At 39.9% G+C, this 14,406-nt stretch overlaps 1 protein-coding gene across 3 annotated transcripts in view; it reads left to right on the top strand.

Moving 5' to 3' along the window:
* The window catches only part of LOC150074975 (ATP-binding cassette sub-family C member 1-like), an 889,139-nt gene that overhangs the window by 626,594 nt on the left and 248,139 nt on the right, over positions 1–14,406 (top strand). For all 3 annotated transcript variants that reach the window (XM_090388347.1, XM_090388349.1, XM_090388348.1), the window contains one exon: positions 3,009–3,225. In XM_090388347.1, coding sequence (XP_090244473.1) covers positions 3,009–3,225 — 217 coding nt within the window. The remainder of the gene's footprint in view (positions 1–3,008; positions 3,226–14,406) is intronic.

Genomic DNA, 14,406 nt, shown 5'->3' on the forward strand with positions numbered 1-14,406 from the left:
GTTACTTAGACGTGTTTCCCACTTAATGATTTCCTTTTATACTCCAGATTGCTTTCCCGTTTAAGGAACCAACAGTAATCTCCCATCATGGCAGAGTCCCAGCGATCTTGGTATTGTTTTTCCATTGCAGATACATCCTGGGGGAAGCACTCTCCTTGTTCATCACTGACATCTGCTAAGTTTTCAGGAAAGAAATCCAGATAGGAATGAAGGAAATGCATTTTCAATGACATTCCACACCCCCATGTTCTTGTAACATTTCAGCAAGTTTGTCGCCAGTTGCTCATAGTTCTCTTCTTTTCTCTTTCCGAGGAATCCACGTGCCACAGCCTTGAAAGATCTCCATGCAGCCAGTTCAACATCATTCAAGTTTCTTTAAAATTCTTCATCTTTTAGAAGCTTTTTTATTTGATGACCTATGAAAATTCCTTCCTTCAGCTGTGCATGAGATAAATTTGGAAACATTTTCAGTAAATATGCAAATCCTCTGCTTTCTTTATCCAGTAGCTTAGTGAAATTCTTAATCAGTCCAAGCTTGATGTGTAAAGGGGGAAGAAAAACCTTTTGTGGATCAGCCAATGGAACATACTTTACATTGATTTTTTTCAGGGAATATATTCATCTCTCTTGTCCTAGTGTTGTACAACGTAGTGTTTGGCTGTTGTATGACTATCCCCCAAACACAGGAAACAACAGTATTTAGTGAAGGTATTTTGCAGACACACATGTTGTGTTTTCCATTGCGAAATATCTTGAAAAATTCATTTTGCTTATGGTATATTGCAACCCAACAAGTAGTCCAATCACTTTGAGATCACCACAAATATTCCAACCATGTCATTGTAACTTAGAGCAGCAAGAATCTGGGACATACTATCATAAGTTTCTTTCAGGCCAACAGCATGAACAAGAGGAGAATTGATGGTGAAGTGCTTCCATTACGAAGCAATACTGCTTTCAAACTTAGCTTTGACGCATCAATGAACAAATGCCATTCAGAGGTATTGTGATCAGTGTTCAGTTCATGCATAAGACCAACAATGTCTCTGCAGACACACGTGTTGTTTTCCATTGCAAAATATCTTGAAAACTCTTCATTTCACTTTTGGTATATTGTAATGTTTGTACCTTTGCCAAGTGAGTTCCACTGTTGTAGTCTGAATTCGAGTAATTCAGCCTTCTCTTTTGGGAAGCCTAAGTCTTGCTTAATTCTTATTGTTCAATGTAGTGTGGGGCCTTTTCTTTTTCTGGCTCGTAGTCCAAATCATGTGAAGTACATGGTTTCACGACATTTGGTAAAACAATTTCTTCTGTACCTTCATCACTACTTCCAGTACCCCAAGATTTTGGTGGCACAGGGACTAGCAGTTCTTTGCCATGTGGTGCTGTCCTAATTGCTGATGGGATATTTGATATTTGTAGTGCTTGCTCTTTTTGGAAATACCTTTTATTTTTGTCATGCAGAAATAGCAGTCATCGAAGTGATTCCTGGGCTTGCACCACACCATAGGGATGGCAAAAGGTTATGCTCTCAGCTTGCCATATAACCACAGCCTTAAGTTCGTTGTACAAGTAATACAACCCAATTTTTTTCTTGGTCACTGATCTTGCAGCTGAAGTATAATGAATATGCAACTTTGTATATTTTTTTGTATATGACATTGTATATTTTCTTCCTCTGAGTTTTTGGGGTTAAGTGTCCACAAACATAGCAGAAGTTGTCTGGATGATTGATGCAAGTTCTGTGCTTTGTATTCTCCATTTTAACAATGCATTAACCTAAAAGAAGTACAGTAAAAGCAATTGGTATAATTGAACAGAAGGTGAATTCTTGTAGCGTAATTTATAATTCGCTATATTAATAAAAAATACTGACTTGTCTGGAAAAGTGCACCAAAATCAAAATATGCTATATTGCAAGAACAGTAATGATATACTTGCTTAACTTTTAGCCCAATAAACAAAATCAACCAAAAGTTAATAAGTTTAAAAATTGTATTTTGAACAGTAATGATATCTTTGTACAGAATCCAGTTATCTATCTATGTCTTAAAACTGAGACGTGTTAGGAAATTTTTATGATTGATTTTAAATTTTATAAATTCTTGACCAGAAATAACCATTGGTTTGCTGGAGGTAAAAATCCTGTTGAGTAGTGTAATCAGAATCCATTATTTGTGGATTTGGGTCATTCTTGATCTGACTATTTGACTCCATTTTAACTTGTTCAAAATTTGTCAGAGCATTGGAGAAAAGATGTCAACCAGCAAGAAGAGTCCATTTCTGTTTTTAATTATCAGATATACTTCTGATATCTTCAAGAACTGGACAGAGTAAGAAAAAATTATCCTGCCTGAACTGTAAACTGCTTACAATGTGTTCATGTAGACATGGATGCTGTTTAAGTATGGTTATTTGCCCTTTCACATTTTCACAATAAAGAAAAAAAAAAAAAAAAAAAGCATTGTTCCCTCTTAATAAATTGCCTGAAGGCTATGATATTCTGCATTTTTGTATTCACTTTTTGTATGCATTAGCTGGTGGTGCAACATTTACGTCACAGTTGACTTTACTATTCAAGCACTATGTTACTCTATGTCGATGTTAAATAGATCAAGAAAGCTTTGCAGACCCAAATATGATTTTGAATTCCCTTTTTTCTGGATAGGTCATGGCATATTTGGCATAATATGATAATCATTGTATAATTTGATTTTTAAAAAAATATATATATGGCCCAAGCAATCTTGGGCCATGGTGGTATGTCAAAGATGCAAGATGGAAATGACGTAAATGACATAATTTCTTCATTGCATTTTCTTGACAAATTGGTTTTACTTCAGTCCGAAAATCAATTTTTGATGTTTTCACGTCAAAAATTGAATGTTTATAGTCTGCACTGTGTCTTAAGTTGTACTTAATAAATCTAATGTACTGCCCTACTGTTTTTATATATAATATATTTATGTAGTACCTTTTTATAATACTCTAATTTTTCCTGCCTCTAGGTTAAACGTAAAGTGTATTTTACATATATACAAGCTGTTGGTAAGTTGTGGGTCTTCCTAATTACGTTCGGATATGTAGGACTTCAAGTTTTATCTGTAGGTTCAAATATTTGGTTGAGCAAGTGGAGTAATGATGTACCAAGTGGGGATCAGTTTGAAGATATAAAAAAGCGAAATTTATATTTATCTGTATATGGTGCTTTTGGAGCTGCCCAAGGTATTTAGAAATTTCTTTTGCAATTATAGAAATTCTAACTTCAGAGTTGTTAAGTAATATCATATCTTAATCTAATATTTCTTAACATAAAATAAAGATAAAATTAATATCTTAATATTAATTATACCATTCTGAGGTTTTTTTTTTACTTTACACATGATCTGAAAATTTGTTATTGATTTTAGGCACATGTAGTTTACTTTTTTTTAATCAATACAGTCAGTTCTGCTATAACGAAGTATGTGTTCATAAAAAATCCCTGTGTTATGGTATTTCGCATATTAAAAATAACAGGGCTTGTACGAAAAATAAGGCTAGGCTTAGAGCACTCAAAAAAAATGTTTAGTCTGGTAAGTAAAACACTAAAAAAAAAAAAAAATTAGAAACCCAATAAAATTGGTAACACAAATTTGAACATCTTAAATTTCTAATAAATTAATAAATATAACAGTAAATATAGCACTTCATCTTGACAAGATATGAAGTTTTCTTGATTGATATTTCTATTCACTGACATTTCTTTTTTTTTTTTTTTTTTTTTTATTTAAAACAGTTTGGTCCTTGAGGTTGTCACAGACATCCTCTCAGATATGCCAGACAAGCTATACTTGCTAACTGGGAGTCTGAAACGCTGATGAAACTGATATTCGGGTGACACTCAAGTCAAGTGGACCCAATTTCGGTGAAGTCCAGATAGTCTGTGACAGCCAAATTCTCTGCTTGCACCTTCACGATGCTGGGACTGTTAGTAATCCTGGGTATAACCTCCATACACAAGAACACTGTGGGTGATCACCCAGGTCTGAACCAACATAAGCAGGGGCCGAGGTGTGGCGCCCACACCACATGGTGGAATGCCACCCCCTCTCTGTTACCAGGCAGTACTAGGTGATAGATGACTTTCATCAACCGGTGCAATACCACCACTTTACTTATTGGAGGCTTGAAGTGGTGGAACCCATGTTTAGTCTCCAGAGCTAAATTCCAGTCAACCCTTCCCCATCTCTTCCATCATGCAGTATGATTGATGACTTTTGAGGTTATGATGAATATTGTGGTGAGATCCAATCTTCCTTACATTTCGAGGATACAGCTCTAAAACCCCTCAACGTGGGCACCTGTACGTGGTGAGGGGATTTCCTAATGATGCTGCTGGTCTTCCAGATTAGCATCACTGGGATCCAACGCCCATACCTTGGTTCCAGGGTTACATTATTGGAATCTGGCGTGTGCAGCCGTGCTCCACGACCTGTGGAAACTCGGAAAGGGGGATCCTGGTGGTTGAGGGGGCCCAGTCTTGATAGGCCACTTTGGCCCCTGCTTCGATGTCTTTCAAGATGGGTGGTCCCGGACCAACCTGACTGGGATCAATCAGCGGGTGGTTCTTACTGCTTGGGTCAACTGTGTTCCAATAAGTCTCCCTCCCTTTGGTCCTGGGACGGGATCAAGGCTTATTGGAAACGTGGGTATGGTGCTCCTAAGCGAACTTGGTATACCATTTGTGTATGCAGTATCTGCTAGTCCATGAGTGGGCATCCCCTTGTAGGGCTCCATGGTGGGTGAGGTACTTAGGGCAGCTGAAATTTTTATCTTACTCATATGAGTAATTTAATTCCTATTTCTTCTGGGGCCCCAATGAGGCCCCTACATAATCGGGATGATAGCGTAGAAAACACCTCTGTAAAAAGAGCCAGAACTGACACCACTCTTCCTCATTCTCCATTCGACTGGGGAGCAGTCAATTGGGAAGATGTCACCCTTCTTTATCCAGAAAGGATTAGAAGGGTTGTCAGGATCACCCAAATCTGTAAAACGACTGCGCTCTGGCGACCATTTGGTCAAAGCTATAAATATGAAACAGGCGGGAAAAATCCTGAAAGCCACATCAATAGGAGGAATCCATATCACCGTAACCCCCCCCCCCCCCACAAAATTTTGGACTTTTCACGAAGTGTCATGTCAGAGTGGTACCTTCTTCATGTCTCTGAAGAAGAGATCTGCTCTGAATTGAAAGAACAAAGAGTGACGGCTGTCAAAAGAATATCAATGCGAAAGGATGGGAATCTTGTCCCTACCCGAGTTCTCATCCTAACATTTAACACCCCATGGCCTCCACGTTTCATCAAAGCAGGGTACTTAAACTGCCCAGTGAGGATTTATATTCCAAACCCACTGAGGTATTTCAGATGCCAAAAAATACAGCCACTCACAAACAGCTTGTCGTGGTAACCCTGCCTGAGCTCGATGTGGTACATAAGACCACAAGAGGAAGGAATGTTCAGCTTCCAAACCGATCTGTGTAAATTGCCAACAAGAGCACCCTGCCTACTCCAGAGCATGCCAGCAGTGGAAGGATGAAAAAGAAATCCAAAAACTGAAAACAGAGCTGAATATCTCCTACCCAGAGGCTAGAAAACGCATACAGCCAATAAATAGGAAGCCTTCATATGCTCAGAAAGTTTCTGCGAAGTGCACTATTGGTACACAAACTGAGATGACTGTACCACCAAGAGAGTCATTCACTCCGATTGCACGCTATTTATTGAGTTCACAAATGCCCACCAAAAAAACACACTAAGCTGCTTGCTGACTGTGTTTTTTTATCCGTATCCGTACCTCCTAGTGCTCCACCACCACTACCAAAACCAAGTGGTAAAGAAAAGAAAGCCAGGAAAGGATCCTAAAATGCCTGCTAATTATTGTCCTATCATTCTGACCAGCTGTCTGTGCAAAATCATGGAGAGAATGGTTAATCTTCGTTTAATGTGGTATTTAGAATCAAACCGCCTTCTCTCCAACGTTCAGTGTGGCTTCCGCAGAAACAGGTCCACTCTGGACCATTTTATTAGACGGGAAACATCCATCCAGGATGCCTTCCTAAAACGCGATCACTTGGTGTCAGTGTTCTTTGACATGGAGAAAGCGTATGACACAACCTGGAGATTTGGGATCTTAAAAGATTTGCATGACCTTGGTCTTAGAGGGCATCTCCCCATTTTTATTAAAAGCTTTCTAACCAAGCAATCCTTCCAAGTTCGTGTAGGATCCTCACTCTCTCTTGTCCATTTTTCCAAGAGGAGGGAGTACCGCAAGGATCAATATTAAGTGTCGCACTTTTTGCCATCAAAGTAAATTCCATCACAGAACAACTTCCTCCAACTGTAAACTGCACCCTCTATGTTGATGACTTTAGCATATTTTGTCAGTCGTGCAACGTGAGGGTTATTGAAAGACAACAGCAACATGCCATTAATCACCTTAATTACTGGGCACTTGCTAATGGATTCAGGTTCTCGCCGCAGAATACTGTTTGCGTACACTTTTGTCGTAAGCGTAATCTTCATCCTGAACCTGAATTAAAGCTTGGACAAAATGCTATTCCAGTGGTGTCAGATACAAAATTCTTGGGACTTCTATTTGATAAAAAGCTGACCTTTCTAGATCACGTCTGTCAACTTCCTACAAAATTCTTGGGACTTCTATTTGATAAAAAGCTGACCTTTCTAGATCACGTCTGTCAACTTCCTACAAATTGCTTGAGAAGTCTTAATATTCTTTAGTCTTTGTCTAGATCTTGGGGTGTGGACCATTCACCCTACTACGCATCTACCATGCACTTGTGCGATTGAGATTAGATTATGGGTCCAGGTGTACAATTCAGCCAGGGACCGTGTACTCTGATGGCTGGATCCTATCCATCATCAGGCTATCCATATCGCTACTGGAGCATATCAAACATCTCCTATCCAGAGCCTATACGTTGAAGCAAATGAACCACCGTTATCGCTTTGACATAAGCAGTTGGCTCTTCAATATGCTTTAAAACTGAAATCCCTGCCAGACCATCCGACATGGCCATCCACCGATAGGAAAGTTTGTACAATGCCGTCAGACTGCCAAACATCCTTTTGGTATTCTTGTCCAAGCACTACTCAAAGAATTTAAAATCAAGGTAGACAAGGTTGCCCGAATATCAAATCAGCCCCTTCCACTCTGGCATGCTCATGTTCCAACATGCGACTTTTCCCTTAAAATCTGCAAAAAGTCGGACACTCCATCGTCCATCTACTTGCAGCTTTTTTTAGCACACAGAGCTGAACATTCTTAGTTAGCGCCAGTTTACACAGACGGCTCGGTCAGAATTCAAGTAGTTTCTGCTGCTGTTTTTGCAGACACCACTCTATCAGACCAGATTCTCCCTGAATGCAGCATATTAACTGCAGAGCTGTGCGCTATATAGTTAGCCTTGGATAATATTAGCAAATGCCAGCACCAACGGTTCTTTTTATATTCGAATGCTTTGAGCATCTTACAGGCTTTATTATCTGTCAAATATAATCCTCACCAAGTTCTCTCTCCAGTTCAGCAGAAGATTCACTCTCTCCATGAACATGAATACGATATTCACTTCTGCTGGATTACCAGCCACACTGGGATTAGGGAAAATGATTTGGCTGCAGCCAAATCAGCAATTCCTTCTAATACTTGTTGACCCCTATACAGACTACAGGCAAGTAATACACAAAACGATTCACAACTGTGGCAAGATACATGGAACAGACAAAGAACCAATAAATTACATCAGATAAAGCCTGTAATTGAACCGTGGCAGTCTAGTCTGCTCAGAAATCGTAAGGAGCAAGTTGTTCTGGCACAGATCCACATAGGACACAGTCATCTGACACATTCTTTCTTGCTGAGGGTTGACGACCCATCTATGTGTGGGTCCTGTGATACAGTTTTAGCCCTGAAACATATTTTAATCAAGTGCCCAGATTTTAATAATATGCCCTTTACCGGTTTTAACCATCTGACTGAACCTTATACACTCAGTCAGATTTTATCCGACAATCACAAGTTGTCAGCTCTTTTTAATTTTTTGCAGCTTACTAATTTATATAATTTATGTATATAAAATAAGCTTTATATGTTTTTAGTATATATATCCACCTTTTAAACTTACACCTAATCTTTTGACCAGGTAACCTCTTTTAAAGTTACCAGAATCTATTTTTACCTTTTTTCTTGGTGCATAATAGCCACTGCTGCTAATGCACCATTAAAATTCTAAAACAAACCAAGCTCTAAAACGGTGTTCGCAAGCTGCCCGATAGTTAGTACACTGGACTGAACCTATTGGTAACTCTCTAGGAGGCTTCCGGATCAGCTAGTGTATAATCTTGCTACCTATACTCTGCCAGATGGTGACTGGAGGGAGTCCAAGTAGTGTGTATGCGGGGAGCATTGTCGAGGCTACATTATGTCAAGGATCTGGGTATATTCTTACCATGTGTATGCCATATCCAAAAATTTCATTACTTCATACAGCATGTCCCACCCACTTTTTCTTACTATTGAATACACCATGAATTGTCAAACTAATAGAGCAAGCTTATCTGCGAAAAGATCTAAACCTCCCAAACACTTCCTAATTCATTTCACAAATATACGTGGTCTCAATTCTAACCTCAACGATGTCCATTTCCACTTGCAGTCTGCCAAACAGTGTGCTGGAGTGAGATTTACTGAAAGAGGTAACTGCCATCAGGGGTAAAGGGAAGGGGTTTTTGCTTTTGTGGAGGCGACTACGGTGGTCTAAGACATTATTTAAATTCTATATGGTGGGACCAACTGATGAAGTTACCAACAACAAATTCAAAATGGGAAGCATTCAGAGAATTAATCTTGGAAGCTACTAGGCTTTTCATGCCAACTAAGAAATATTGTTCAAGGGTTAGGCCTCAATGGATGTCAAATGAACTGAGACATATGGCAGAGAAGAAAAATGCATGGGATACATATAAATTAATGGATGACATAGAGGCCTATGATAGGTATAAGCTGGTCTGTAACCAAGTTACAAAGGAGATTAGGCAGGCAAAGGCAGATTATGAGAAATCTTTGGCAAAGGCTGTTAATAAAAACAGCAAATAATTTTTTAATTACGTAAACTCTAGAAGGAAAGGGATGAATCAGATTGGCCCACAAGATATTGATGGTTCAACTGTTGATGATCCTGCTCAGGTGCTAACAAACTAAATGAGTATTTTTCCTCTACATTCACACATGAGGAGTTATTCAGAGAGGGGAATGCTACAGGTGAATTACACTCTGGCAGTAAGCAAGATGATTTTGTAATAACAGAGGAAAGTGGGGGAAAAATTGTTGAAGATAAACATAAAAATGGCACTTGGGATTTATCCAGTTATATTAAAGGAGGCAGCAAAAGGAAGTAAGCAAACCCTTAGCCATAATTATGAGAGCTTCTTTGGACTCAGGGGAGGTACCCATGGACTGGAGATGTGAAAATGTGACCCCAATTCACAAAGGATTATCAAAGGGTGACACAAGTAATTATAGGCGTGTTGTTTAACTTCTGTTCCAGGAAAATTAATGGAGGCACTGGTTAAAGAAACACTGCGGGATCGTCTTGATAAACCTTCAGTTATAGCTCGGACACAGCATGGTTTTGTTAAGGGAAAGTCTTGCCTGACTAATTCGATTGGATACTATGATGTGGTCACAAAGCAACTGGATTCAGGGAATAATTTTGATGTCATATATTTGGATCTTAGAAAGGCTATTGATACTGTTGCACATGGAAGACTGCTGAACAAATTGGAGCAGTGTAGCGTTGGAGGCAAATGGCTGCAATGTATAAAGGGATGGTTGAGTGGGAGAAGACAAAGTGGTAATCAATGCACACTGCTCATTGTGGACTAATGTTATTAGTGGAGTTCCTCAGGGTTCAGTATTGGGTCCATTGTTGTTTTCTGTATTTATAAATGATATTGATAATGGTATATCAAACTTATTGTCCTAGTTTGCAGACAATACAAAGGTTGTCACTAATGACAGTACACTGCTGCAACAGGATCTAGAAAAGTTGAGCAGATGGGCTGAGAGGTGGGAAATGAAGTGTAAATTAAGAAATGTAAAGTACTACATATGGGAAGCAGTAACCCCAGCGTAACGTATCAACTGTGTGGTACTACATTGACAGTGGTAGAGAACGAAAAGGACCTGGTGGTAATTGTGCAGGCAGATATGAAGATTTTTGAGCAGTGCAGACGGTCTGCAAGAGCAGCTCATGGTGTCTTGTCAGTGATATACAGGAATTTTTCTAGTAGGGTTAAGGAAGTGATTATCACCTTGTATAAGGCAATGGTCAGGCTACACCTTGAGTACTCTATGCAGGTCTGGAGGCCTCATTTTAAGAAGGATGTAGAGCTGCTGGAACAAGTACAGAGAAGGGTAACAAGATTAGTGAATGGAACAAAGGGTTTCTCTTACGAAGAAAGGCTTAAGTTTTGCAGATTACAGTGTCTGGAGACTAGGCACCTGCGAGGTGATCTGATTGAGGTGTATAAAGCCTTGAATGGTTTGAGCATGCTCAATGCTGATGGGATTCTTCCTCTTGCTCAGAATAATCACCTGAGTAGGCATAAATTCAAATTGAGGAAAGACAGATGTAGGATAGATGTGCAGAAATTTGCCTTTAGCCAGCAGGTAGTTGGTTGGTGGAACAGACTTCCATCCTTTGTTGTGTGAAGTTGATAGCCTAAATAAATTTAAGTCTGAGCTCGACAGGTATTTGGAACGAATGGAGGGGTGAAATAGGAGCATTATTTTATTTATTTATTTTTTTTTTGCTGATGTTACATAAGCTTGATTTCTTGCATCATATGCCTCTACTAATGCTAAAGACATTATGTCAAGAGCTTGCCCGTTTGAATGGCATAAAAGATTTTGGGGCAAGAGAGAGAGTGTTTAAGACAATGAATAGCCAGGCCTTTTGTATCCATGAAATCTAACGAAAATGTGGACTGGGTAAGGACATTGATTAGAAGTTGTTGTTGGGTTTGTTGGATTTATTAAACAAAATAAATAGGATTAAACAAAAAATCTTCTTCACGCTGTCTTCATACCGCAAATATATATACAGAGTGATTCACTACCAGTGCGACAAACTTGCAGGAGGTGTGGGGAGGCACAAAGATCAATCACATAGCATTGCAGGGTCCGAAATGCCTTTGTCATGTGGAAGAGGACGTTGAATGGGAGGTCGTGTGAACAGCGATCCCGCTGGAAGTCAGTATTTCCGAACCGTTTCTGTTGAAGAAACCAAGTAGCAAAAGTCCTCCGGAGTGGATAATCCGCAGGCTCCAATGATTGGACGCATTGCAGATGCTATGAACTCATTTGGTTTGTTGACAGTATCCTCCATACAGAGGATTGGGAAATACCCAATCATTGGCCTATCGCTCGAGTACTCATACTCGGATTGCCTTCTGCAAGACGTAGGACATTCTCCTCATTGTCTGGCGTCCTCGTCATTCGCTCTCGATTCATAGTACCTCTCGTGAAACAACCAGTCTCACGTAACCTTCTGTGCACACGTGCGAAAATCATATGATCAGGAGCACGACTGTGCGGGAAACGTTCCTGGTACAAGCGCAGAGCGGCAGGTCCATTACAGTCCGCAGCTCCATACGCGAGGTGCATGTTGGCCAGTTCAACGTTTGAATATTCGTCCATCCTACTGCCTCGGGAACCAGTTCGCAAATACTGACTTCCAGCGGGATCGCTGTTCACGTGACTTCCCGTTCAACGTCCTCTACCGCATGACAAAGGCATTTCGTACACTGCAATGCTATGTGATTCCAATTCGTCTTTGTGCCCCCTATACCTCCTGCAAGTTTGTCGCACTGGTAGTGAATCACCCTATATATCCATTATGGCTGTAGGATACGTTTGCTAGTGCAGTGTCCCTGATTCATAATTAACGTTACCTTCCTTCTCACTAAAGTTACTCTACTCTTACTTATCTTTTTAATACTATTATTATATATATATATATATATATGTGTGTGTGTGTATATATATGTGTGTGTATATATATATATGTGTGTATATATATAAACATTGTTGAAAAAAAAAAGAAAAAGGAAAATGAGAGAAGAAAAATTGAAAAAGGAGAGCAGGTAGTATAGTAACAAATTGAAAAAGTATGAGGGAGTGATCATTTAATTTGTAGATCAGTTGCAAGGTTTTATGTTTACTGCGTGAACTTTCTGTAACTGCTAGAGGTTCTCTTCCTGATCACTACTGAGCAGACTCTGTGTGTGCATGGCAGTACTTGTCAAGCTAATATTGCAGGAAGAGGGGTTTTTTTAGCTGTATGTCACTGACGGTCAGAGCTTAAATAGATCAGAAACAGTTAAAGAGATGAATGAAGCATATGGTATTGAGTGTCTTGGTAGGATATGTTAGGAGGTTGGAAAAGTTATAGATTGGGGGATACACAGACTAAAAGATTAACGGTGGCCACAAGCAGAGGCGAAAGTGATTCTTGCACTGCTTCTTTTGTAATGAGCAGCAGCCTAGAGAGCAAATTCCTGGGGACTTCAAGAGCTACTGCGAGTCACCATGGAACAAGAAAATACATGGGCTGTATTAGGGTAACTAAGAGTAAGAACAAGTGCATGTATGCTTGCATGTACACTAATGCTAGAAGTATAGTAAACAAATAAATAGATGAATTTCAAGTGCTTTTCAGGCGACACAAAAGCTTATGGTAGATATAAGCTAGTCTGTAATCAAATCACAATGGAGGTTAGGCAAGATAAGGCTGATTACGAGAAATCTTTGGCAAAGGACGCAAATTTGGGTCCTTGAGGTTGTCACAGACATTCTCTCAGATATGCCAGACAAGCTGTACTTGCTACCTGGGAGTCTAAAACGCTGATGGAACTGATATTCGGGTGCCACTCAAGTCAAGTGTACCCAATTTCGGCGAAGTCTGGATGGTCTGTGACAGCCAAATCCTCTGCTTGCACCTTCACGATGTGAGACTGTTAGTAATCCTGGGTATAACCTCCATGCACAAGTACATGGTGGGTGACCACCCAGGTGAGAACCAACGTAAGCAGGGGTCGAGACGTGGCGCCCACACCACATGAAGGAACACCGCCCCTCTATGTTACCAGGCAGTACTAGGTGATAGATGACTCTCATCAACCGGTGAAATAACACCACTTTGCTTATTGGAGACTTGAAGTGGTGGAACCCATGTTTAGTCTCCAGAGCTAAGTTCCAGTCAACCCTTCCCTAACTCTTCCATCCAGCAGTATGATTGATGACTTTTGAAGTTATGATGAACGTCGTAGCGAGATCCAATATTCTTTACATTTTGAGGGTACAGGTCTAAAACAGTGTTCGCAGGCCGGCCGCTAGTTAGCACACCGGACCGAACCTATTGGTAACTCTCTAGGAGGCTTCCAGATCAGCTAGTGTATAATCTTGCTACCTCTACTCTGCCAGATACTGACTGGAGGGAGTCCGAGTAGTGTGTATGCGGGGAGCATTGTCGAGGTCACGTTATGTCAAGGATCTGGGTATATTCTTACCACGTGTACGCCATATCCAAATATTTCATTACTTCATACAGCATGTCCCACCCACTTTTTCTTACTATTGAATACACCATGAATTGTCAAACTAACAGAGCAAGCTTATCTGCGAAAATATCTAAACCTCCCAAGGACTTCCTAATTCATTTCACAAATATACGTGGTCTCAATTCTAATCTCAACGATGTCCATTTCCACTTGCAATCTGCCAAACCCCATGTGCTTTTTCTGACAAAATGTCAGTTATCAGTTGATTCAACTACTGCTCATTTCAGCTGCCCAAATTATTTGCTGTATGATTCCTTTCTCCTCAAAGGTGGTACTGGTGCATGTCTCCATTCCGATATTGCCTGTTAGAGACTTGGTAATTTGGAATTTCCTCTTTTCGGTCTTCTCTGGCTTAAAATCTCTCTACCTCGTTGTGTCAAATTCATCTGTTGTCTCTACCATTCTCCCAACTCCACTAATAATTTAGAGCTCTTTTTTACTTTCTCTCTTTGCAACTTGACTTTCTCCAGTCCAACTTTCCTAACAATGATATAATTTTCCTTGGTGATTTTAATGTTCATAACTCCAACTGGCTTCCATTTTCTAGCCATAACAACCCAGCTGGTCGAGATGCTGAGGCTTTTGCAATTACTAATGACCTTGCACAGATTGTTCATTTACCTACAAGACTACAGGACAATCCTAACCATAGAGCCAACACACTTGATCTTTTCCTCACAAACAACCCTTCTAAGTACACGGTCAAAGTGAGAGGTCCTTT

This window comes from Mastigoproctus giganteus, chromosome 14 (genome assembly GCF_048544385.1).
Source record: "Mastigoproctus giganteus isolate SK-2022 chromosome 14, ASM4854438v1, whole genome shotgun sequence".
Classification (NCBI taxonomy): Eukaryota; Metazoa; Arthropoda; class Arachnida; order Uropygi; family Thelyphonidae; genus Mastigoproctus; species Mastigoproctus giganteus.